This window comes from Lithobates pipiens, unplaced genomic scaffold, assembly GCF_037356315.1.
Source record: "Lithobates pipiens isolate NorthernLeopardFrog02 unplaced genomic scaffold, aLitPip1_a1.2 Scaffold_13, whole genome shotgun sequence".
NCBI classification, from domain to species: domain Eukaryota; kingdom Metazoa; phylum Chordata; class Amphibia; order Anura; family Ranidae; genus Lithobates; species Lithobates pipiens.
Window position 1 is genome coordinate 3,933,926 of NW_027507718.1, and position 25,147 is coordinate 3,959,072.

A 25,147-nucleotide genomic window follows, 5' to 3' on the forward strand; every position below is an offset into this window, starting at 1 on the left:
AGTGATAATGATTTGTGGGGAAATTCATCATCAAACACTAAATCTAATGACAGTGACAATTCTGCAACTGAGCGAATGTCAGTGTTTTTGATATGATTACATTATTGAATAATTTTTATTATTATTATATTATGTTTTATAATTATTTATAGTTATTTATTATATTATAATTTATAATAAATTTTTCAAACTTTATCATACCCGGGATGTCTACTAGACTCTGGTTTGGACAGATTTAAGTGAGTTATTCCTAAGAATTACAGTCCTACGATATAAAATGCCAAATTTTCATGCAAAATAATTGTACTGTATTCAGCACCAAAAATCAGAAATAATCATACCGCCAGGGAGGTTAATTGACCCAGTCCAATGCATGATCCTCACACGAGAAATGCAAGAATATTTCCTCCCGAACAATAGCGAATCCATCTCCCCAGAAACCCTATGGGCTGCCCACAAGGCAGTGATTAGGGGGAAGATTATCCAAACTACCTCACAACTTAAAAAGGAATGCAAGGCAGACATCAACAATCTCACCAGGGAATTCCAATCCTTAAGTAAGGCCCATAAACATAATCCCACTAAAGAATCTCTGGAATCCCTTGAATCAACCCGAACGTCCTTAAATCTTGCCCTGGCCACCGAGGCTGAGAAACATCTATGATGGTCTGGAGCATGATTCTATGCCCAGAAAGACAAAATAGGAGCCACATTGGCAGCAAAATTAACCCCCAAGTCCTGATCTCATACCTTTCCCAAGACACAAGTTCAGACGGCAGAGCTGACACAAAATCCACGCTGTATCATGGAAACGTTCCATGAATTCTACACCATTTTATATATGAAAGAGCAATTAAGTACTTAGCCTCCCCTAGACAAATTCCTGAATAACGTCCCTCTCCCAAAACTATCTTCAGAACACTCTGACCTCCTGGATGAGCCGATATCTGAATCGGAAGTCCTCAAGGTTATAAAACAGCTTAAACAGAACTCAGCCCTGGGCGGCTTTTCCGTCAATTACTACAATAAAATTGCCACCATCCTTGCCCTGTTTATGGTCAGATTCTTTAATTCTCTTAGGTCTGGTTCTCCCCTGGATAAAGCCCTAAACTTGGCTTATAAATCGGTTAGACCTAAGCCTGGTAAGGATACATCTTTGGTGTCTAATTGTTGTCCTGTCTCCTTAATTAACAAACACCTCAAAATTTTACCAAAGTACTGTCCAATAGACTCTCATCCCCTCTCATCCCCTATCACTCTTTATGTCCATAAGGACCAGGAGAGCTTTATTCCGGGGAGACAAGGAGCTGGAAGAAAAAATAGGTTTTGGCCCACACTTTCTGGGGACACTACGAGCCCTGTACTCTAGCCCTAGTGCACAGGTTAGACTCCAGGGCTACTACCCTGACCCCCTCACCATCGAAAAAGGTACCAGGCAAGGCTGCCCACTCTAACCCCTGCCTTTTGCCATAGCTATCAAGACCCTGGCTATAGCAATCAGGTCTCACCCCAATATTAAGGTAGTCTTCTATGGAAATCAAGAACATGTGTGCATTGTTTGCAGATGATCTGCTATTATGCTATTATTTCTAACTTCTCCACTGATATCAACGCCCAACATCTTCTCTTTGCTCGATAGATTTGGCAAAATCTCTGGCCTCCGAGTAAATGTCTCAAAATCATTAGCACTAAACATCACTGTTCCCTCCAATTTACTCGGAAATTTACAAAGCCATTTTCCATTCTCCTGGTGCTTGACTTCCATTCTGTAACTAGGGGTCAATCTCCCCCCTAAAATAGACTCCTTATACTCTTCTAATTATCCAGCCGCTTTCCATAAACTGACATCAGACCTTACCAATTGGGCTAAGCACAACCTATCTTGGCTAGGCTGCATAAACGGAAAATGACCCTTCTCCCTTGTTTCCTTTACTTATTCAGATCTCTACCTATCCCAATCCGGAAATCACAACTGCATACAATTCTTCAATCTAGAATTCTACAATTTATATGGGAATCAAAAGGCAGAAGATATTCTAAAATTATTTTATTTAGACTAAAATCTCTGGGGGGGGGGGGGGGTCGCCCTTCCCAACATCTGGTGGTACTACAAAGCTGCACACCTGGTCCAGATCTCTATTGTCTATTCACGGTGCCCAAAACCTGATTGGGTCTCCTCTCCATGTAGAGACAAGCAGTCCCCATCCACAATATTGACTTCTTAATATGGTCACCCGCTAAACTCAGACCCCCTATTTTAGCCCCCACTCTCTCCCACTCATTAGCTCTATGCAATCAAATACACAAAAACCCATCCCTGATCTTGGCCCTTCGCCCCCTAACACACATGTTCCATAATCCCAACTTCCCTCTGGGAATGAACATTTTAGCATTTAGTTGGTGGCTCAACAAAGGACTACCTAGAATAGGGAACTTTTTCACTCCCACATGCCCCATATCTATTGCATTATGCATTAGGAAACTGAAGATGCCATCCTCTGAACGGTTCAGTTACTCACAACTACTACATTTCCTCCACTCAATCTGGCCTAATAAACCAGAACCTCCAAGGGCCACGGCCTATGAATCATGGTGCTCGGACATCACGGATCAGATGGGTGGGATCTCAATCATCTATTCCTCCCTAGCCTCAGCTATGTCCAAACCTTCCTATGCTCTCTCGTGGGAAAAAGGCCTTGATATATCCTGGGACCAGCATAAATGGTTTACCTGTTTCCAACAATCCTTCAAGGGTATGTTAAATATCTCCCTACTTGAAGCAAGCCTTAAAATACTGACCCGATGGTACAGGGTTCCATCCCTCCTCGCCAAGATCTTTCCAGATGCTTCCCGCTGTATTTCCGAAAATGCAACCACATAGGAGCAATGCTTCATATTTGATGGTCATGCCCACGGATAAGGGGTCTTTGGAACAACATGACTGTACAGGTCCCCTAAACACCAGACATAGCACTCCTCAACCTTAAAGTGAATAAAGTACACAAACACTCAAGCACTGATTTTCTTCATCTTGTTGGGCACCAAATTACAATAGCTGCCCACTGGAAAAAAACTTTGGTCCCGATCACATCGGTGAAGCATAAAATATCCTGGATCATGGAGCAGGAGAAAATAGTCACCATTATACAAGACAAAACTCTTATATTTGAACTACCTCGGAACCATGGGCGAAATACTGTCATATCCCCTTATACCCAGGCATTGTCCCCTCTAAATGAATATGGCTTTGGATGACCCTACTGAATCTCCTTTCTTATCACATCTCTTTTCCTTGCACCCTTCCCTCCCCTATTCCTTTTTTCCTAACTTATCTCCCCACCGATTCACGACTTTGTATATTAGACAAGGCCGATCCTGAGTTCCTTGTTATGCATCAGATGTGCATAGAACAGCAAAACTGGAGCTAAGTATATCTGGAACTCTTACTCTTACTCTCCAGGCTATCTGAGCTCGCTTCCCCTTCGTTCTAACAACCAAGTTTCAGTTCTGGATATGTCAGTGATCATTTTACCCGTCTTGATGTACTAATATATCTAAACAATACTTCCTTACACTTCACTCTCCTGAGTGGGGACTTTAGTCAATTATTGAGGGAGTTGGGGGGGTCCCCCACCCACAGCATGATTCCTTTAGGGGTGGCTGGGGGAACTTCCTTTCACCCTTCTCTCCATTACTAGCTAAGAGCTCATGGGCAACAAACCCATACTTATCATCGACCCACTAACAAGCTTATCATTTTGACTTAGGAACATGACAGAATTTGCGTTGTTTGTTGACAAAACGCTCCTTTATAACTATACATGTATAACCTATGCTGTATCCTAAGAACAAGTCATATGTTATCTCACTGTTTGCTAGGCCATGTTGACCAATTTATATACTTCTTTAAGTCTTATGTACCAAACGTTCTCTTTTTTTCTTATTTGAACGTACTCTGTTTCCGTGAATGTAAAACCAATAAAAATTATTGAAAATTAAATAATTATTTATTTAATGTTTCTTAAAGTGACAACCAGCATTATCAACTTAGCATCACTAAGGAATACAATGCATATAAAGGTGAAATACTTGAATAAAAAAAACTAGAACATTTTGCCTTTCCAATCATTTATTTAACAAAAATATCAATAGATATAATGGAAAAGTCCAGAGATCGCTGCACTTACAATTGTTTAATTCCACATGTAATTAATTACATACTTTTCGTGTCTTTCTAAATAACAATTGCAGGCTACAAAGCTTACACCCTTCTTCAGATGGAAACAAGATGTATACTGACATGTTTCTCACTTCATTTTATATGGTTACATTTCACAGCAGAAATCCATTAGGCATCAATTAACCAATTAATCAATACAAATTATCATAGTTATTTTAATCCTAGATTCCAGAGAGAGGGCTCAATGAGATGTAATCACGCTCCAATTACATAGAAAAAGTTCAATTTATCCTAATATTAAAACATACAAATCCATTAACAAATGTCCAGAAAAAAATAAAAATAAATATAAAAAAATATAATAATAAAAAAGGATGCATTCAAATCATAATCTATATACAATAAACCTAATTTTAGTGATCTATAGAAATAAATGCAAGTCAAAATCCGAGTTTAAACCTCTAGGTTATAAAGCATCCAATCTTTTTATCCATTGTACTTCCAATTTATTTTTTATTTAATTCACAATAACCCCCCCCCCCCCCCACCCCCCATTTGTTTAGGGGAATTGCATCAATGACCATATATTTCACTTTTTATACAGTATGTCCCATCTCAACATAATGTATTGCCAATGGTAATTTCATGAGTTTATCCCTTACAGAATACTTATGTCTGCCAATTCTATCTTTTACTTTTTGTGTTGTTTCACCCACATATAAATAGCCACATGGACATTTTATAACATATATCACATAAGAAGACTGGTATGTATGATGTTCTTTTATTTCAATTTTATTGCCTCTATGTGGATGTGTCAAAAGCGTTCCCTTTATCATCGAATCACATTGTATAGAACCTTAAGCATGGATAAGATCCAACAAGGTTAAATTTTGAGTTTTTTTTCTGCTGTGTGGGGTTCTGCCTTTCCAATACGATAAAAACAGAGGATAATGAAATTCAGGGATTTGTGGAAAATTTTCTTTTAATATATGCCAGTGTATTTTTTTTTTTGAAAACTGAAATTTTATTGAAATTTCAAATGAAACAAAGATATCAAAGAAGGAACAATAAGGTACAGGTAATAAAGGTAAGCAATCACAGACTACAGAACTCCGCGTGACGGGCTGCCCATACCAAACGGGCCGCTGATGCTTCTGTTCAGTAGTGTGGGCATAAGATCCCAGCTCTTTGGGTCCAGAAACAAAATAGCAAAAGCAAAGAATACAACATTGCATCAACTCAAGCATTACATTACAATGACGTACAGTTACCGGGGGAGTTAGATCCCTGCAGTCTGCTTCTGATCAATTTAGCAAACCTCCCTGTGACCAAAAGAAAGGAGCGTAAGGAGAGAGAAGGAAGATAGGAAAGGTGAGCAAAGACACGAAGAATCGTGCGAACAGCCCCCGAACGGGAGAGAAGAGGTACAGATTAGATAGAGAAGAAGAAAGAAGTGAAAGGAGAAGGGAAGGAAAGGAAAGTAAAGTAAAGGACGCCCATCCGACCGACCGACCCCACGCCCCTGCCACCTCCACACTCATAGGGCGAGTGCCTCCATCTTATCCCAAAGGTCCCACACCTTGTTATGTTTGTCGAGCGTGATATTTAGGGAAGCTGTAAGATATTCCATTCGCCTGACGTCTCTAATTCTAGTATGTAACTCAACTAGCGAAGGAATTTCCCGTTTCTTCCATTTTAGAGCAATTAGACAGCGCCCAGCCGTCAGCACATGGGCTAGTAGGTTTTGGGAGGATCGGGAGAGTGTGGTAGGAGGGAGGCCCAGGAGAAATAGCTTGGGGTCTAATGGTATTTGTACTTCAAAAATGGTACGTAATAAGGCCCGAACCGTTTCCTAATAGGGGACAACTCGTGGACATGTCCAGTAAATATGGAACAGTGTCCCAACTGCACTACGGCAGCGCCAACAGCGGGGGTCCGCGGAGGGGTAGATAGAATGGAGCAGGGATGGAGTTTGATACCAGTGCAGCATAACCTTGTATTGATTTTCCTTATATAAAGTGCAAACGGAGCTTTTAGCTGCACGTGACCACACCTGCTGCCAGGTCGCCAAGGGCACGGCCTCCCCCAAGTCCCTGTCCCACTTATCCATATAAGCATGCCGCGGTCCCGTCAAAGAGGAATCCGCTATCAGAATTTGGTACGTACGTGAGATCATGCCCTTCGGAGACGAGCCCTCCAGGCATATTTTTTCAAACTCAGTTAAAGGGGAGAATTGTAGGGTCGGTGTAAAAGATTGTGCGAAGTGGCGGATCTGCAGGTAGCTATAGAATGTTTCTCTAGGTAGATCATATAAATCTTTTAATTCCTGGAAAGATCTAAGTAACCTAGTCCTGGTATCCACCAGCTGACCAAAACGAAATAGACCTCTATTAAACCAGGGTTGGGACATTCGAGATGTCAGACTGTCTGGGACAGTGGGTGTAAACAAAAAAGAGGTGGCCGGGGAGGTTGTGGAGGACAACGGATATATTTTTTTGGAGCGGAGCCACAGTGTGCGAACCAGCGCTATTGGCCCCAATGATTGATATTTACTAAGACTAACTTCCGTACTCCATAACATGGAGTTAGGGTGCGTAGGGGCCAACCAGAGCTTCTCAATTTGAGACCAACGGTTATAGGCGTGTAGCGTACTCCACGAAGCTATCGGTCTAAGTTGGGCTGCTAAATAATATTTGGTTATATTGGGGAAGGCAAGACCTCCCTGATTCCGTGGGGCAAATAATACAGACCTGGGTAGCCGGTGCCTTCCGTAGTTCCAAAAGAACCGTAGAAGGTCACCTTGGAGCGTCCTAAGGTGTGCCAGAGGGATTGGGATGGGTAGCGTCTCGTAAAGGTAGAGAAGTCTAGGGAGGATTGCCATCTTAATGGTCGCTAACCTGCCAAAGAGGGACAATTTTAGTAATTTCCATTTGACCAGGGACGCCCTAATGTCCTTAAAGAGTTGGGGGAAATTAGCTTTATATAGAGTCTCATAGGACGGAGTGAGATGTACCCCCAGATATTTTAGAGAGGATGTCTTCCAAGTGTAGGGAAATGAGTGAGAAAGGATTGACAATGTCCTCGGGGTCATATTAAGGGGGAGGGCTTCTGTCTTTGAGTTATTGATTTTGTAGCCCGAGAGAAGGCTGTAAGTGTCCAATTCCTTATGGAGATTCGGCAGGGAAATATGCGGCTGGGTCAGGGTTAGTAGGACATCATGCGCAAACAGGGACACTTTAAAGTCCTGTGTCCGGACCGGGATGCCATGAATGTTCGGATTTAGCCTTATATGGGCAGCAAGGGGTTCGATGCACAGGGCATACAATAGAGGGGATAGGGGGCATCCCTGCCGAGTCCCATTAGTGATAGGTAGCGTGGGAGAAAGGGCAAACTGGGTCCTAACCAGGGTCAGCGGGGACGAGTAGAGGTGAGAGATAGCCTGGAGGAAAGGGCCTTCCACACCCGCCCTCCGGAGTGTGGCGAACAGGAAGGGCCAGCCTAGCCTATCGAAGGCCTTTTCAGCATCTAAGCTAAGAAGGATTGCTCCCGTATTGTTCCTGTTCGCCACTTCCACAAGGTCAATCACTCTGCTGGTGTTATCCCCTGCCTGTCGGCCGGGGATGAACCCCACTTGGTCTTTGTGTATCAATGAAGGCAATCTGTTGGCCAATAACTTAGTAAAAATTTTTAAATCCGAATTTAGGAGAGCTATTGGCCTGTAATTAGGGCATAGAGTGTGGTCTTTCCCAGGTTTGGGAAGCATGGTCAGGAAGGATGTTTGCATATCCCTCGGGATGGGTGTCGCGCACATGAAAGCATTAAAAAGTGAAGTAAGTCGGGGAAGCAGGATCAGCAGGAAGGTTTTATAGTAAAGGTAGGGCAGGCCATCAGGCCCAGGTGCCTTGTTGTTAGGGAGGGCTTTAATTATGTCCTCGACTTCCTCATCAACAATTGGGGAGTTGAGGCTAGTAAGAGCCGTGGGGGAGAGCCTTGGGAGATCACAGTCTGACAAATATTCATCAATTGCTAGGGCCAAAGCGGGTGTTGGAGGATTATGGGGGATGCTCGGGTCGTTGTAAAGGGCGGAGTAATAATCATGGAAAAGTTGGGTGATTTTGGAAGGGTGGGATTGTAGAGTGCCGTGCGCATCTTTGATGGAGACGGGTGAGGTGACCGCAGTTCTCTCGTGGAGTTGCCTTGCTAAAAGTGTATGGGATTTGTTTGCTTTGTCATAGAAAGTTTGTCTCAGACGGAGAAGAGCCCTCTCCGTCTTCCCAACCTCTAGGTCCCGTAGGCTCGCCCTGGTGCTCACCAAAGCCCTAAGCGTTTGGACAGTAGGGGATCGCAGGAGGCTGGCCTCCAGATTATGTAACCTGCTGAGAAGAAGCTGCCTCACCTTGTTTGCATTCCGCTTCAGGGCCATAGAGAGCGCAATACAATGACCTCTAAATACTGCCTTGTGGCCCTCCCACACCGAGGACAGAGACACCTCAGGTGAGGTATTTTCGGCGAAGTAGAGCCTCAGGGTGTGCTCCAATTCCGATCTGGAAGGGTCATGTTTAAGTAGCAATTCATTAAGCCGCCAGTGGCACGCACGTAAGGAGCCCGGGGCAAGGGCCAGTGATAGAGTAATGGGCGCATAATCAGACCACGAAATCGCTTGAATGTCCGAACTCGTGCATGAGCGTAGCGTGGGGGCGTTTACGAAGAAATGATGAATGCGGGAATGGGACTTGTGTGGGTGAGAATAAAACGTGAACTGTTTAGCGGATGGGTACATAGTGCGCCATGCGTCAAACAGGGCATACTTTCTGGTCAGCTGGCGGAACGAGGTGGATTTCCTATCATCTATGACCCTAGCCTGTCCCGTGTTGACCGAGAGCCTATCCAAAGTCGAGGAGAAGGCCATGTTGAAGTCCCCTCCAACCACCAAGTATTGGTGGGATGAGGAGTACAAACGTTTATACACTTTGGAGAGGAAGGGAACCTGGTTGGTGTTGGGCGCATAGATATTACATAAAGTTAGGTTGGATCCCTTCCATGTACCTCGTAAGATAAGATAGTGACCTAGTGGATCTGCATATTGGGAATGTAATTGGAAGGGGCAGCCTTGTTTAAAAAGGATCGCTACGCCAGCTCGTTTACGTGGGTTGGAGGCAAGGTACGTCTGTGGGAAGTGTCTGTGGGCAAACGACAAGGTGCCTGATTTCAGGAGGTGAGTCTCCTGGACGAAGATAATGTCTGCCTTTGAGCGCTTGAACTCACAGAGGGCCAGACTACGTTTAATATTGGAATTCAGGCCCTTTACGTTTAACGACAGAATATCAATCATGGTGGAAACCAAAAAAACAAAAAGCATTGCTTACCCCTCCCGCTTCTCCTGGACCAGAGTGGCGGAGGCTCCTGCCAGAGATCCATCCAGGGGGGCCCGGGACGCAGGGTCGGAGCAAACCGGAAAGGGTCTAAGTCTCTAGGTAAGAGGGCGTCCAGAGAAATTAGAGAAGAAGGAAGTAAAGAAAAGGGGAGGCTAAGCTCCAGAAAAGGGAGAGAGAACATAACAATAAACCAAATATATGGCGTACTGGCACTCACTAGCAACTTAACCGACATATATACACCATCATGTAATCCACCTAAAACTGGTGGCATCGTGGGGTTTCCCGAGGGGCCCACTCTCACGGGGGCGAGGATTTCACGCCCGCCGAAGGGTGGCCTAAGTAGCAAAATCGCCAGATAGGAGGCCAGTCGGAAAACCCTGAGGGGGATGGAATAGACGACCAAGGAAGAGATACGCAACTCCCTGGCCTGCCTACAGATAAAGCTAAAAAACAAAAAAGAGGAGGGGGGCCGGCACCTGGCCCAAGCAGCATGCGGTGAGTTGCACCCCAGTTACCACCCCTAGCTGAGCCTTTGACATCAGACCCATAACAGCTAAATTAACAAACAGTAAAACCTGGGAACAGTTCAACAGGATGGTAGTCCCCCCGGGGGAGATCGAGGGAAGTTGAAGGGAGGCTAGAGGGGCCCGGGGCCTCACATTAGAGCAAAGGGGAGTCCCCCGAGCCCGCGCCCCCCAAGAGGAGCGCCGGCAGAGGAGGACCCCCAACAGATCAACTTCAAATAAAATAACTCCCACCCGAGGGATAATGGGCTTGGCAAGATCATCCCACATTGGAATAACAAACAATAACCAGAGACGCTGGTAGCCCCCCCCCAGGACAGCACCTCCCTAGAGGAGGGACCGTCCCAGAAGGGGAGGGCCCACAGCGTCAAATCCCAACTTAGACCCGTTAGTGGCCCAGTGCTAAGAAGGCACAAAACAGTCCAGAGTGTAAGTTCCAAGATGCAACGGTGACCATGATAAGGGCCTAAGCCCGTCGTCCCCGGGATGGCGGGGGGGTTCCAGCCGGGCCGGGACCCATGCGTTTTCGACCCACCACCTGGGTCCAAGGGACCGGACGTGGCGGCGGGACCGGGAGAGGCTCCCAGCCGGGAGTGGGTGGGACGGAAATGTCCAGGTCTCTGCAGAAAGACTGGAGTTCTTCCGGGAATCGGAGCGTTGTGGATCTCCCATCTTTCTTGGCCGTGAGACTAAAAGGAAAGCCCCAATGATAGCGGAAGTCATTTTCACGTAATAGTGACAAAAGAGGTTGTAGGGAATGCCGTTGCTGAAGAGTTAGCCACGACAGGTCTGGGAAGAGTTGAATGGAGGCTCCATCAAAGTCAATAGCGTGCATGTTGAGGGCCTTTCTCATAATCTCTTCTTTAAGAGAGTAATTATGAACTCTGCATATCACACTGCGTGGTTTAGAACCCGGCCCCCGCGGTCGGAGGGCTCTATGGGCCCGATCAAGCTTGATCTTTTGCCGTTCAGGGCGGCCTAGGATATTGTTAAAGATGGCTTGAAGCGTGATGGATAAGTCCTCGTCTTGGGTCGCTTCCGGAAGGCCGCGGACTCTAATGTTATTCCGTCGGCCTCTATTATCTAAGTCCTCAAGATGGCGCTGAAAGTCGCGGAGGGTACTCGCCTGCGAAGCCAGCTGGGAGTGGATGTGGGAGATCTCAAGTTTAGTGCCCTCATGCTCATCTTCCAAGGAGGACACCCTGGTAGAAAGATGGTGTAAGTCCGTACGCAGCATATTAATCTCAGACCTGCAAGTTTCACGGACCTCTTGGATAAGCATATGAAAGTCCTGCTTCGTGGGCATACAACAAACGTAATCTCTCCAAGAGGTGCACGGTTCAGGATCAGAGTCATCTTCCTTAGGACCTCTAGCATCTCCCGTCAGGTCCACATGAGCCGCCCGAGCCGCGCCAACCCCCGGGATCAATGGGCTAGGGGGAGGGCGGCGGGGCATCTGAGCCGAAAGACCACGGGTCCCACCTGGCGACGGGAGAGGATCGGGGTAGTCCACAGGTCGCGGTGCCCTGGAGTGGGCCCGAGGCTGAGACCGCGGTCCCTGGAGAGGCGCTGGGGGAGCGGATGTTGTCTTGGTCCCCTGGGACCACTGAGGAAGGGGGCACGGATCCCATGTTGGAGTGGGGGAATCCCATGGGGAGGTATACTGGGATGAGTGATCCGGCTGTCCCTGTGTAGGTGACACAGGGGCTATCAGGCAGGGAGGGAACGACTGGGACAGGCTGTCAGGTGGATGGACTCCTTGTAATGTCCCCTCTCCCTCTCGAGAGAGAGGGGGATAGTCAGTGGCATACCCAGCGTTTTCACCTCCTTCCGTAGTACAGCTGTCAGCATTCCAGGCGCCTGGTACTGCAGAAGAGCTTGTAGAAAGCACTGTCTGTGCCATGTTGGATAGGGGCTGCTGCACCTGCTGTCCGTCCCCTCTGTAGCTGCCTGTGGAAGATGCATGTGCAGCGCGGGAGTGTAAGGTGCCATCAACGCCTCCCGCGGATGTCAGGAGCCCCTCTGGATCGAACCCCACATTGCCAGGTCCCTCCGATGTGCGTGATGCAGGGGAGTCCTCCACAGGCGCGGCCGCCGGCTCCATCTTGGCCTCGTGGTGTCCCGCTGCCTCCGGGCTAAAATATTCAGTTATAAGCGGCGGAGGAGCCGAGGAGGACCGTGTGCTCAGTCCCTGAGAGCTGGGCTCCCTGTGGCGCTTCGATTTGCCCATAATAAGCTGAAGTAAGGTGCCGGCAGTTAGCTATAGAGGCAGGCCAGGAGAGGAGCTTCAGTGCCGTGCGTCTCTACCCGCTGCCATCCAGACCACGCCCCTGCCAGTGTATTTTTAATAATTGTATGTATTCAAAATGAATGTAGATGGAATTGGGATACAAATGGTAATCTTTTAATCATGCTAGTGATCTTTTGATTGGCCATATTTCTCCTTTCCTTTCTTAATAGTCTCCATGGGATACCCCTTCTGAGCAAGTTTATTTTCCATTTCATCTAAACGTTTATCTCATTCTTCACTATTAGTGACAATTCTATTTACCCTAATGAGTTGACTCTTGGGAATGGATTTGAATACCCCAGGTGGGTGGAAAGGATTGAAATGCAAAATTGATTACGATCAATTGGTTTTGTGTATAAATCACTACCGAGTCTCCCATTTACCATACTAAATACATGTATCCAAGAAGCGCATGTTTTCTTTACTATAAGTCATATTAAACTTCAGACCAGGTATCAAATAATTAATATAGTTATTAAATAATGATAAAGTGTTCAAGTTGCCCTCCTATATCACAAAACACATCATCCAAAAATCTGAACCAACATTTACAATTTTCATTGAATAAAGCATTGATAAAAATCAAAGATTATTCAACCATATTAACAAAGGTGTTTGCATATGGGGGTGCAACATTAGAACCCATCGCCGTGCCCCTAATTTGTAGATAGTAGGTTTCTTTGAATAGGAAAACATTTTCCTCTAATACAATTTGCAATAATTGCATCAAAAAAGCAATTTGTGTTGTGTTGTATAACCGTGATGCAATCAGGAGGCAGCGGCAGTCTTCTATGCCTAATTCATGTGGTATTATGGTGTATAAACTTGAAATATCCCAAATGACCAGTATTGAGTCTACAGAAACCGCTAAATCCCTGATTTTCAATAAAAAATCATATGAATCACGTATATACAATTTCATTTGTCTAGTAAGAGGTGAAAGACATTTGTCTAAATATCTATCCAATGGGGCTGTAACAGACTCAGCAGCAGACACTATTGGGGCGACCCAGAGGATCATTTAGATTTTTATGAATCTTGGGGAATATGTATGTAGCACTTACCCCCGAAGGAGCTGCTGGTTTTGATTGGGCCTGCACTCTACCTAGAAGCCCTACTGACTTGACTCAATCCCCTTGGTATAGCTGTGCTGCAATGTATTACAGTACAATATACAACAATGCAAAGTACCTGTATTGTACCCTCAGGATCCACTAGCTCCACCTGGTGAGGAAAAGAAGTACACCACACAACTGGATACTTAACCAGAATTATTATTTACTGTAAAATATTTCAATAGGTGGTTACAGTAATTGCACTGCCATCCCAACGTAGGATGTCAGTACAATATAAATCAACAGACAAATACCATGAAAGATATATATTACTATGTATCTAAACCTGGGAGCTCCCGCTACTTTAAAGTTATACGTGAGACCTCACTTAAAGTACTCTCTCCCGTATCTTCTTTCTTCACTAGCTAGAGATGACTCCTCTGATATTTGTAATCCAAAAGGTAGGTAAGAGTTAGCTTAAGGTACTCCAGGTATAAATCCAAGAACTTATACACAACGCTTGGGCACTAAAGTGAAGTAGGCATCAAGCCTGCTCAATGTCAGTTGCTCTGTTACGCCTCCGTGGAACAACAGGTTCCAGCGAGGCCTGTAAGTGAGTCTAACTGTGTGCAGCAAACTAACAAATGGTAGACCGTAACACGCTCACCAACTGGATTGGAGTTCTGGTTGATGACTTTGATCCGGCAACTGTAGCTTGCTTCTGTATCAGCTGGGCAGATGCTCTGTGTCACTCCGCTAACTGGATCTGGTCCTCCGATACTCCGATAAGTGTCTCTGGGCCTTGTCAATTCGATCACCAGCTCTCAGGCTCCGTCAAATCACCTTGCAAACAAGCAGGTTTGCAATCCGCGGTGACTGTCTGCAGCTGTCTCCTGGAAACCTCCTCACAGATCCGCACAGGCAGGCAGCATGGTCCCAAGAGACCTAAAATGGCCACTGCTGTCCCTTATATCCCCTACCCAACATGCACTGCATAAGAGAGTGTTCATGGGTTGGTCACCCACTGACTCCTGGGTAACGAGGTATACCTCCAAATCCAAACAAACAGTCATTTCCTGTACAAGTCTTTAGGTTGTTCTGAGGTAAATGATAAACAGGTGCGTTACCCATATTTGGACACTAGATGGCTCTAGTGCGAAACCACCATAATGTCAATAAACCATGATGTCAGCGCTACATGTATATGATAGGTGTAATGGGAAAATCTGCTATTAATTATGACTGTGTTTCGCCGTCAATGATTTTATCATCCAGTGTCCATTTAACCACTTTTTTAATTCTTTTATTTCTTTGATGCAAAATATTGGATTTGCATGTAGATGAATGTACGTTTGTTGATCAGTTAATTGTCTCATTACTTCTTTCTCATATTTCACAATATTCATAATGACAATGGATCCACCCTTGTTGGCAGTCTTGATAGTTATACCACGCCTTGCCGACAGGGAGGGCAGTGCCAGTTTTTCTTCATGATTCAAATTATTTTGAGAATGATCTATTATTGATCGATCTTGTAAGAAAGCCTTGAAGTCCTGCTCAGTCTTCTTTACATATAATTCTACTGCTGCTGCCGAAGTAGGTGCTGCAATCTGGCTCTTATTTCTCAAACCCAATTTTTTTTATAGATAGTATAGTGACAGATGAACTGTCCACATTTGGTTGCAAGGAAAAAAAAGACTTTCAATCTGATCTGTCAATACAATCTATACATATCCTGCTTCAATACAAAATCATTCATAAATTCTTTGGGACAAAATCCCAAACCCTTATTTAACAGGCATAATTCAACATCAGTCAATGGAGTGGAAGAAATATTGCATAGCACATTATCCTTTATGATTTTGTCTTGTACATCCTTCTTGTTGTCAGTCTTCCATTCAATATACCTCCTGTGACGCTTTCCTCCCCTCCTATTCTGGGGGGATTTGTAGTAGTTACCTCGGAAAAATTAGGGTTAAGTCCATTAATCGATGATCCACTTGAAGCCATTGAGGGTGTAGATGTAGAAAGTTGTTTTTGTCCCTGAGCATGAGATTTGAAATTATAATAATTAGGATTAGTCCAGTTATAGACTCTCTCTTGTGTGTAATCATCCCGATCCCTTTCCAATTTGGTTCTCTTCCTCATTTCCACATTTTTTCTGAAGGTATCCAATTTATCCATACATTTTTTTTTTTGTTTTTACAAATTCATCCTGACCCATAGCAATGTCAAATTGTGCTTCAATATCCAATATCTGTTTAGCCAGGTATATTTTTTCTTTTTGTAAAAACTGTACACCCTACAGTCATAATGTCAAGAGAACATTTGTTAATTATTTGAGAAAATCTTCAACATCCTGTGAAAACAGGGTAGACACCAACCACACACACAAGCCCCTTGGGATGAATTTCAACTTAAAATATTCAGCCAGAGTGACCTCATGCATTTCCATAGTTATATATCTTTGTAATAGTCTTTCAAGCTTACGTGTCAGTTGCAGAGATGATGTCTGTGTCAGGAAATCTCGTGAACCGATGGTGCCTGTATAAATTCGGGAAATATCCTCCTTTGTGTAAGAGAATGATCCACTCGTACCCATCTTCCTGGGGATTCCTGGTAAAATTCACGACGGTGCACATTCACGTTTTCCAGTAAAACAAAGGATTCGTCCAGGGACTTTAAATGAAGTGGGTACCATTTCTGCCAGTAAACATGACAGTAGTAAATACAGTGTATGGTTTATTCAAGTAAAATTGTTTGCAAGCATATGGCATGGGGGTGTGTTTGCATTTGCGTGCCTCCCTATGACGGTGGGTGCCTTTTGCACTCACATGTCAGCCATCCACACATAGTGTTGGGGGCAGAGCCTCCTGGGCTCCTCCAGGGTTAAATTGGAGGCCAGGCATGGCTTGGATTTCAATGTCACTCTTCTTCACTGAGGACACACACAGCTGTGGAGGTTGCCTGCTGTGTTCCATTATTCTTATACTTCTGATGTTCACCATACTCAGGTACTTGCTATATCCACCTTTTGATACTTACTTTATTCGGGCACATTTACATAACTTATACACTTAATTTTTTGAGCACTTATTTTTATTCAGGTTTGTTTTTTAGTCCACCTTTCTTTCCTCTCTCTCTTTCTCATCCTGCCACTTGCTAGTATCCCTCTGCTATCCTATAGTTCTAACATTCTCCATGTCCCTACCATCTTTGGCCCAGGCCTTTCATTCATACATACATATCTTTATGCTAATACTTATTGATACTACTTTAGATGCCTGACAAACATAGCTATGTTCACAGCCTATACTCTTTATGGACTAAAGAGGTCTCTAGGGATACATCACTATACCCATGCCATGCCTGCTCTTCGTTTGGCCCCTGGTGGGGTCACCTCTGACGCCATATTGCCAAATATATACGTTGTCATCCTAGGTACATCCTAAGTACACTGTTACACATATTCACCCCTGAAGAGTGAGCTGGATCTCTCAAAACTAGTCTGGTAGTATGATGCCCGTGTACTATGACTACTATTATATTTATGTCCTGGTTTGTGTATCTTTTTTAAATTGGCAACTGTTGGTGATATCTATGCTTGTAAACAATTTTACTTGAATAAAACATTCATACTCTATTTACTACTGTCATGTTTACTGGTGGAAACTGTACTCACCTCATTTAAAGTCCCGAGGCGAAGCTATTGGCTACTAGCCTGAACGTAGTCCCATTGTAACGAAATTACGTCTTTACGTTCTGAAAGATCGGATTTTCTGACAACTTTGTCCGACCGTGTGTATGCAACAGTTTCGGACACAATCCGTCGGACAAAATCCGTCGGACAAAATCCGTCGGACAAAATCCAACGGATTTGGTTGTTAGAATGTCCGACCGTGTGTACAAGGGCTTACTCAGCTTCAGCTTTTTTATTTTCAGAATTCTCATTACTGCAAGCTTCCTGAGCCCTGAAGAAACAAAACAACCGCAGGTCACAACATTTCCATCACAATTCTTTACATTAGAAACTAGATTCTTCTCCTGAAATGCTGTCTTCAGTTTACCCTATGTAGGTCTACTTTTCCAAACAATTTTATCTTTGATTTATCACTCCACAGCACATTGGTCCAAGTGGAAAACAGTGGTATTGTTCTATTTTTTTATTTATTAACAGCAGAGGCTTTTACCAACAGATCCCACGCTGAGATTTGGGGAAGACCATTCTTAGTCAGTTAGCTCTTAAGCTGAATTTACTGGTCAAGTCCTAGACAAAATTTCTATCATTTGAAATCTGTACTCCTTTTAGATTTTTATGCTTACAGTGGAATGATTGTTTTCAAATAGTTTGATGATCTTTATAAATCACTCTCATAGGTATCCATTAACTTCTTTTTGAGTTTACCCCTGGGTCCATCACATTTGGATCTAGAAAACCAGAAAAGGATGGTGTCTTTCTTCTATGTTCCTGGATGAATTCGTAGGTTTACATCCATCTGTCTATAGAACGACATGAAACAGAAAAATCCACAGGTGGACCTGATCAGAAGGCCCTAGTGAAAGTGGCCTAGGGAAGTTCTGAAATGTCTTCATCCAGTTTCATCAATTTGAAGTGTTGGTGAATGTAAGAGCGTACTTAACATTTTCCATATGACAAGGCTGAATTTTTGATAACTTAGATTATGAGAATGAATACACCATGTCATTTAACCTTTATGTGTAGGTGCTGTTTGAATGAAGAGCTAATGTTTGCTTGTTGAAATATACTATTTATCGAATTAAACATGCAACAATGTTCATGGGGTGTACTTACTTTCACATGACTATATATTTCATAGCAAAACACACTTGTTAGTATTTTTTGTATGTGCAATGGTGTGTAGTAAATATTGTGATAATACCTTTTGGTTGTCCTTATACAATCTATACACCAGCACAGATTCCCCTGTAAATCAGGTCCATTGCAGTTGCTATGGTTAGTTTATGCAAAAAGGAAAAAAGTATTTATCCTACCTCAAAGGGCAATTCTGTGATGTGTAAATTCCCAGATACATCCAGTCTCTCAAGGTTTTCACAATCTCCAAGTTCTGGAGGAACCTCTTTAAGATAATTAAAGGCAACATTGAGTTCTCTCAAATGTCTTAGACAACCTGTTAAAAAAATGCACATAATTAAGACAGTTATACTAAATATTTCTACTCCCTAAAGTAAATATTTCTACTAATTTAAAGTTAAATCCACTATTACTATTTTAATAGATTTTGAAAATATTAATTTGCTTTTTATTTTGAATAATTATAAGCACTATGCATATTTATTTTTGTGCACTGCAGAAAAAATTCAGTGTCTGCATTTTCACATATAATATTTTTATAATAATAAAGGAAAGTGACAGTGTGTCAGTGAATACAAAAGCACACCAGATTTACATATTATAGAAACAAGTGCAAAGGAGTATTCCAAGTGTCCAGAATCCTCTTTGAATATTGTGAAGATCTGCAAGACTGCTATTTTTATGGGTACTGACTTGCAACCTTTTTCTGCATAGTATACATATGTAATACATTTTTTATTTATTGTATTTTTTTTTTTTTTTTTAAAGAATAAATTCACATACAAGTTTGGAAACAGAACCTTTTATCATTTTCCTTTATTCTTTTGTGCCCTGAGGACTATACTGGGTTCCTCAACTGACTGCAAGTTCAAATTTACTGCCTGATGGCTGATAAAGATATCTGCCAACGTCTTCAAACACAGTAGTTATGTAAAAGAAAAAAAAAAGAAAAAACAGTAATTCCTTTATATGTGTATGCTTCTAGATTGCAGCTTCTTGCACAGTATCCCAACAATACTATGTTAAAACACAGTCTGTCCCTATCGTAATACATTAAAATACATTTAAACATACCTCTTTAAAACAAAATTGACCATTTAGGCTATATAAATTGAGCATATGAAAGAAACTGAATTTTACATCCAAACTGCAGGAATTTATTATCAAGACAACTAGCATAAACAACAAAAGAAAAGGATAAGCATAACAACTAACAATGCAGCATTCTGGAAAATGTAAAAGGTATACTTATAATGATTAATACATAAGTCTCATTTTTGTTCTGTGAAAGTGTAATTTTCTGCTCAGTAAGAGAACGGTTTTTGGATTCTCTCATTATATTCACCCTTAATTTACTCACTAAATGGCAGTTATTTTTCTTTGTAAAATATTTCCTCTGGATTAAAAAAACAAGTGAAATGTACTCTATCCTTTGTGTTGTAGTTAGTGTGCTGCAGTTTCCCACAGTGCTAAAGAATGTTTGAACAGCATGCAAGTTCCATCAGTGCGGCATGAGTGCAGTCTAACCAAGATCACAGAAACCTGTTCAATCATATCTGCTATTAAGTGCGTGGACCAGTGAAACAGCAGGATAATGTGCTTCCTCTCACAGTGCAGAGATAAATGGGTCCAACTCAGTTGATATCCAATATACCAAAATATTGGCTTTAACAGTAAGAAATACATAATGGCACATTTTATAAATAAATAAATAGTAAAGAATACCTCCGCGCTAACAGGACAACAATAAACAACGGAACAATAGCTGCATCAGACACCGAACTGGTAAAACCTCACCAACAATAACTAAATAAAAATCAATATATGGTACCATAATAAAGTGCTAAATTAGTTACAGTGCTATATCAAGTGACATCGCATGTGCAAAAATCCATAAAACGCATATATAGTGACAAGGTATGTGCCAATTTGCATAGAAACGCACAAAATTGCTACATAATGGCATAACCTTCAAATCGTATAGAATACAAAGGTGCTAATGCTGTCAAAATATGAGGTAGAGTCCAACAGTGCACTTGAATAATAAAAATAAAAAAAATTAAATAAGATGCAGTGAAGTGCTGTGCTCTGTGTCACAGTCAGTGAAAATACAGTCTTTCAGTGCATAGGTGATGTGAATCCTCTTCAGTGGCTACCTTACCTTACCACTGTAAGGTAACAGCTTGTTGTAACAAATGGTGGTGGTCAGTAAATCCTCCAATGGCTTGCATCTGATGTTCCTCTTGTGTGGTAGTGGTCGGGGCAAGTGTCAATGGACTAGATATCCTAATATGCCTTGGTAGCCTGATGTATAGTCTTCATATACAATGATAGGCGTGGTTGAAAAAGGACACAAGTCCAACCTATGTGTGTGATTATATGTCAGTATTACATTGTATATCCCTGTATGTTGTGGTCATTCAGGTGCTTATCAATATCTAATAGTTTTTTTAAACTAGCAATGCCCCCCCCCCCCCCCGCTGAAACCACCGCCTGTGGAAGGGAATTCCACATCCTTGTCACTCTTGCAGTAAAGAACCCTCTACGCAGTTTGAAGTTAAACCTCTTTTCTTCTAACTTTAGTGAGTGGCCATGTGTCTCATTAAACCCCCTTCTGTGATTTTTTTTTTTTATCCCTATTGTGGGGTCACCAGTACGGTATTTGTAAATTGAAATAATATCCCCTCTCAAGCTTCTTTTCTCCAGAGAGAATAAGTTCAGTGCTTGCAGCCTTTCTTCATAACTAATGTTCTCCAGAGCCCTTATTAGCTCTGTTGCTTTTCTTTGTATTTGTTCCATTTCCAGCACATCCTTCCTGAGGTCTGGTGCCCAGATATGGACAGCATACTCCAGGTGAGGCCAGACCAAAGTCTTGTAGAGTGGGAGAGTTATCGCTTTATCTCTGAAGTTAATCCTCTTTTTAATACATACCAATATTCTGTTTGCTTTTCTAGCAGCAGCTTGGCATTGCATGCTATTGCTGAGCCTATCATCTACTAGGACCGCCAGGTCCTTTTCCATCCTTAATTTCCCCCAGAGTTTCACCCCCTAGTGAGTATATTGCATTCATATTTTTACCACCCAAATGCATTATTTTCCATTTTTCTACATGAAACCTCATTTGCCATGTAGTTGCCCACCCCATTAATGTGTTCAGATCTTCTTGTAAGGATTATGAATCCAGGAGGATGGAGAACATTGACTCTCGATCTGGTTAGTGACAACAAAGTGGATTAGAGGAAGAGGTTATGATCATGCATATAACAATTAGAAAAACAGTAAAAAAATAAAATAAACTTATTTCAAGGGGAGCTCAAACCCTGCCTGTTTTAGCTTTTTTTAGCCTATTTTACCCATGTCACCATTTTCAGCTTTGCCTACACTGTACATTGTAATAATTTAATATCAACGCTAATAGGTATTAGCATTGATATAGACCAGGCTTCTGCTTTTACTTTTTTCAGCATCATTTAAAGAAAATGCTGGGAACTGGGGCTAATACGGGTCCATGTTGGATTTATTGCCTGAATTGGTGGCTGTCAGTGACAGTCCAGCACTACGAGCAATTATTTCCTGGGCTTGTAATTTTGCTATGAAGCAATCAATAAGTAGATTCAACTCAAAATGGTTTTAATGAAGAAGTGTCATGACATTACGTGATATCATTGGACCTGGATCAGCTCCCCTGCTAATCTGGTGGCCATCAGAAAATCTTTGATGATGCCTGTAGACTGTTATAGTAAATCAATACTTACTTATGATTGTAAACTGATTTTAGCTTGCTACATTGTCAAGTTGTGCTCTTTTACTGTTTAAAATATGAAATATTGCTTATATGTATTACCTATTTCCAGCTAGCAGGTAGAGCTCTAGGCTATTTTTGACATGTTACCAAGCCAAACTGCTAACTGCTTTACTGAGAAGGGTGTTGTTTAAAAAGCTTAATAGTTCAAAATTAACCAAACTCAAACACTTCAGGCAAACTAAGTTGCACTTAGTGTAAAAATGTTTAAAATGCACTGATACCATAGTCACCACAGTCTGACATTCAGCTGCTACTTGAGTGGGCACACCCTACAGAAAGTGCATGTAAAGAGTCCACAGGATGTGCCCTGTACAGTTAAGCCCCATACACACTATCAGTTTTTCTGCTGAGTTTTTCCTTCAGGTTTACCAAAACCATGTAGTAGAAGGCCCTGCCTGATGGCATACAAATTGAAACTCCTAAGGTTTGACCTCATATTATATGGTTTTGGTAAATCTGAAGGAAAAACTCAGCAGAAAAACTGATAGTGTGTATGGGGCTTTACCTCCCTGGCGGTAATCCCGAGTCTGGCTCGGGTTGGGATATTACTATCATAAGCGGTAACCCCGAGCCATCGCATCGCTGGATACAGGGAGGACACAGAAGAGAAGTTACTTACCTTGTCCCCTGGGTAATCCAACTGTGTGTGGTATGCATCGGACTGATTCCGTCCAAATATCCGTCAGGCCCAATTTTCCAACATGTTGGAAATATTTCCCGACCAACTGGGCCGATCGGACATACTCCGATCATGTGTAGAGAATTTTGATCGGACCAAGTGCCACGCATGCTCAGATCAAATTCCTACATCAAAGCTATTGGCTACTAGCCTGAACGTAGTCCCATCATAACGCAATTACGTCATCACGTTCTGAAAGATCGGATTTTTCGCCAACTTTGTCCGACCGTGTGTATGCAACAGTTTCGGACAAGATCTGACAGACAAAATCCGATGGGCAAAATCCGACGGATTTGGTTATGGAAATCTCCGACCGTGTGTACAGGGGCTAAGAGGATTGAGTCTAGAGTGGAAGTGCATATACCTGGGGAAAATCTGTGCCTGAGAAACATGCTGTGCTTGCTGTACCTGTTACAGCTTATGGTTTTAGTAAGTGTGCATTTGATTTAAGGTGGTGGTACTGGGTCTTTTCATTACACTACAATGATGTGCATTCACGTTTGGCACATTAAACACTATTTACTTATTTGTTTTTTTGTATCTTTTTATTATATTCACTAGCACTGTATCATTTCAAGTCTTTAGGTTTAGGTATATCAAACTTTGTTTGCCAGGAGCCACATGTGTTATCACGGCACGCTCGGGTGCCGTTCGTGACCCCGGTGAGTCCGGTCGTGGGTCCCGCGGACTCGATCGCTGCGGGCATACCAGCGATCGACTCACGGGGTGGCTGAACGAGGAGATGCCGTTGTAAACAGCATCTCCCCATTCTGACTAGCAACAAGTGACGCTGATCTCTGCTCCATGTGATTGGAGCAGAGATCAGTGTTCACTAAAACAAAGCCCAGCCCCCCACAGTTAGTAACACGCCCCTAGGAACACTTAACCCCTACACTGCCACCCACTGGTTAACCCCTTCACTGCCAGTGTCATTTACACAGGAATCAGTACATCTGTATAGCAGTGATAGCTGTATAAATGGCAATGGTCCCAAAAATGTGTAAAAAATGTCTGATGTGTCCGCCATAATGTCGCAGTCACAATAAAAATCGCTGATCACCGCCATTACTAGTAAAAAAAAATTATTAATAAAAATGCCGGGGGGCGTGGCTTGAGGTCCGAGGAAGATGGTCGCTAGTTGCTGAGCTCTCACTCCCTGAGGTCCTGCTTTTGTACAATCGGATACCCCTCACACGTCTAAAATGGGGAGCACACCGCAGAACCCTTCAGGGTTGCCCTCCCGCTCTTCCAGGAGCCAGGACACCCACGGCAATCAGCAGATCCCGGAGATTTTCCGAGCGCGGCCTAGAGGACAGGCGACAGACAACCAGGCCGCTCCACACAAGGCATCCCCTCATGGCAGGAGATCTACCAGATCCAGAAGCAGAAGCCCACAAGCTGCATCGCTTGATCACTTACCGACACAAGCGCTTAGTCTGGCGGATTTAAAGGCAATGACAGCGGACATAAAAGGGGCACTATCGGCGGCAGTATCTGAGCTACGAGCAGATTTTCAGTCCATGGTCCTGAGAGTAGAGGAAGTTGAAGAGAGGCAAGCCCGCCATGATGTCACCCTCTGCAGAGTTCAACAAGTGTCTGAATCCCATGCGATTCACCTCCGCGATATGAATCGCCATTTAGAAGATCTTGATAACCGCGGGCGGAGACATAACATACGGGTGAGAGGTTTGCCCGAATCTATCGAACCGTCCCAACTACCCCGCTCTGTTACGGCCATATTCAATGGCCTACTAGAAAGACCACCAGATACACCCATCACTCTGGAGAGAATCCACAGGGCCCTGAGACCCAGAGGCAGAGAGGCTGATCCCCCCAGGGATGTCATCTGCTGCCTCGCTGACTTTCTTTTAAAAGAAGAGATCATGAGAAAGGCCAGGAATGGGGAAAGGATACACCACCAAGGCTCTGAAATAAAACTCTTCCAGGATCTATCAGCCATCACCTTACAAAGAAGAAGGGAGCTGAGACCTGTACTAGATGTGCTACGAGCCCGTGCCATCCCATACAGATGGAAGTTTCCCCTATGTCTCTCTGTTACCTACAATGGCCATACCGTCAATCTCAGGGTACCAGAAGACTTGGATCACTTTTGCAGTTCGCTTAACCTACCTCCTGTTGAAGTACCTGACTGGTACAGCGATTTCCGTTTGCCTACTTTACAGAGAGCAGATTCCATGGATGGCATATCTGAGGCTGGGAACTACAACGTCAACAGACGCAGGAGGGCTCACCCCCCTCCACCCTCTCCAAACACCCGAGGCAACTATAGAAACCACAGCCCCACTGCCTCGCCTGATCACAGGAAACCACGAAGATCTTAACTTTCTCCACTCTTGAGATGCTTGTATGCCTCTACCCAGCTTACTGCCTACAAACCT

At 43.3% G+C, this 25,147-nt stretch overlaps 1 protein-coding gene across 1 annotated transcript in view; it reads right to left on the bottom strand.

The window, feature by feature from the left end:
- LRRC2 (leucine rich repeat containing 2) overlaps positions 1–25,147 on the bottom strand; it is a 433,585-nt gene that overhangs the window by 152,859 nt on the left and 255,579 nt on the right. Inside the window, exon 5 of the mRNA XM_077474787.1 lies at positions 18,444–18,580. Coding sequence (XP_077330913.1) covers positions 18,444–18,580 — 137 coding nt within the window. The remainder of the gene's footprint in view (positions 1–18,443; positions 18,581–25,147) is intronic.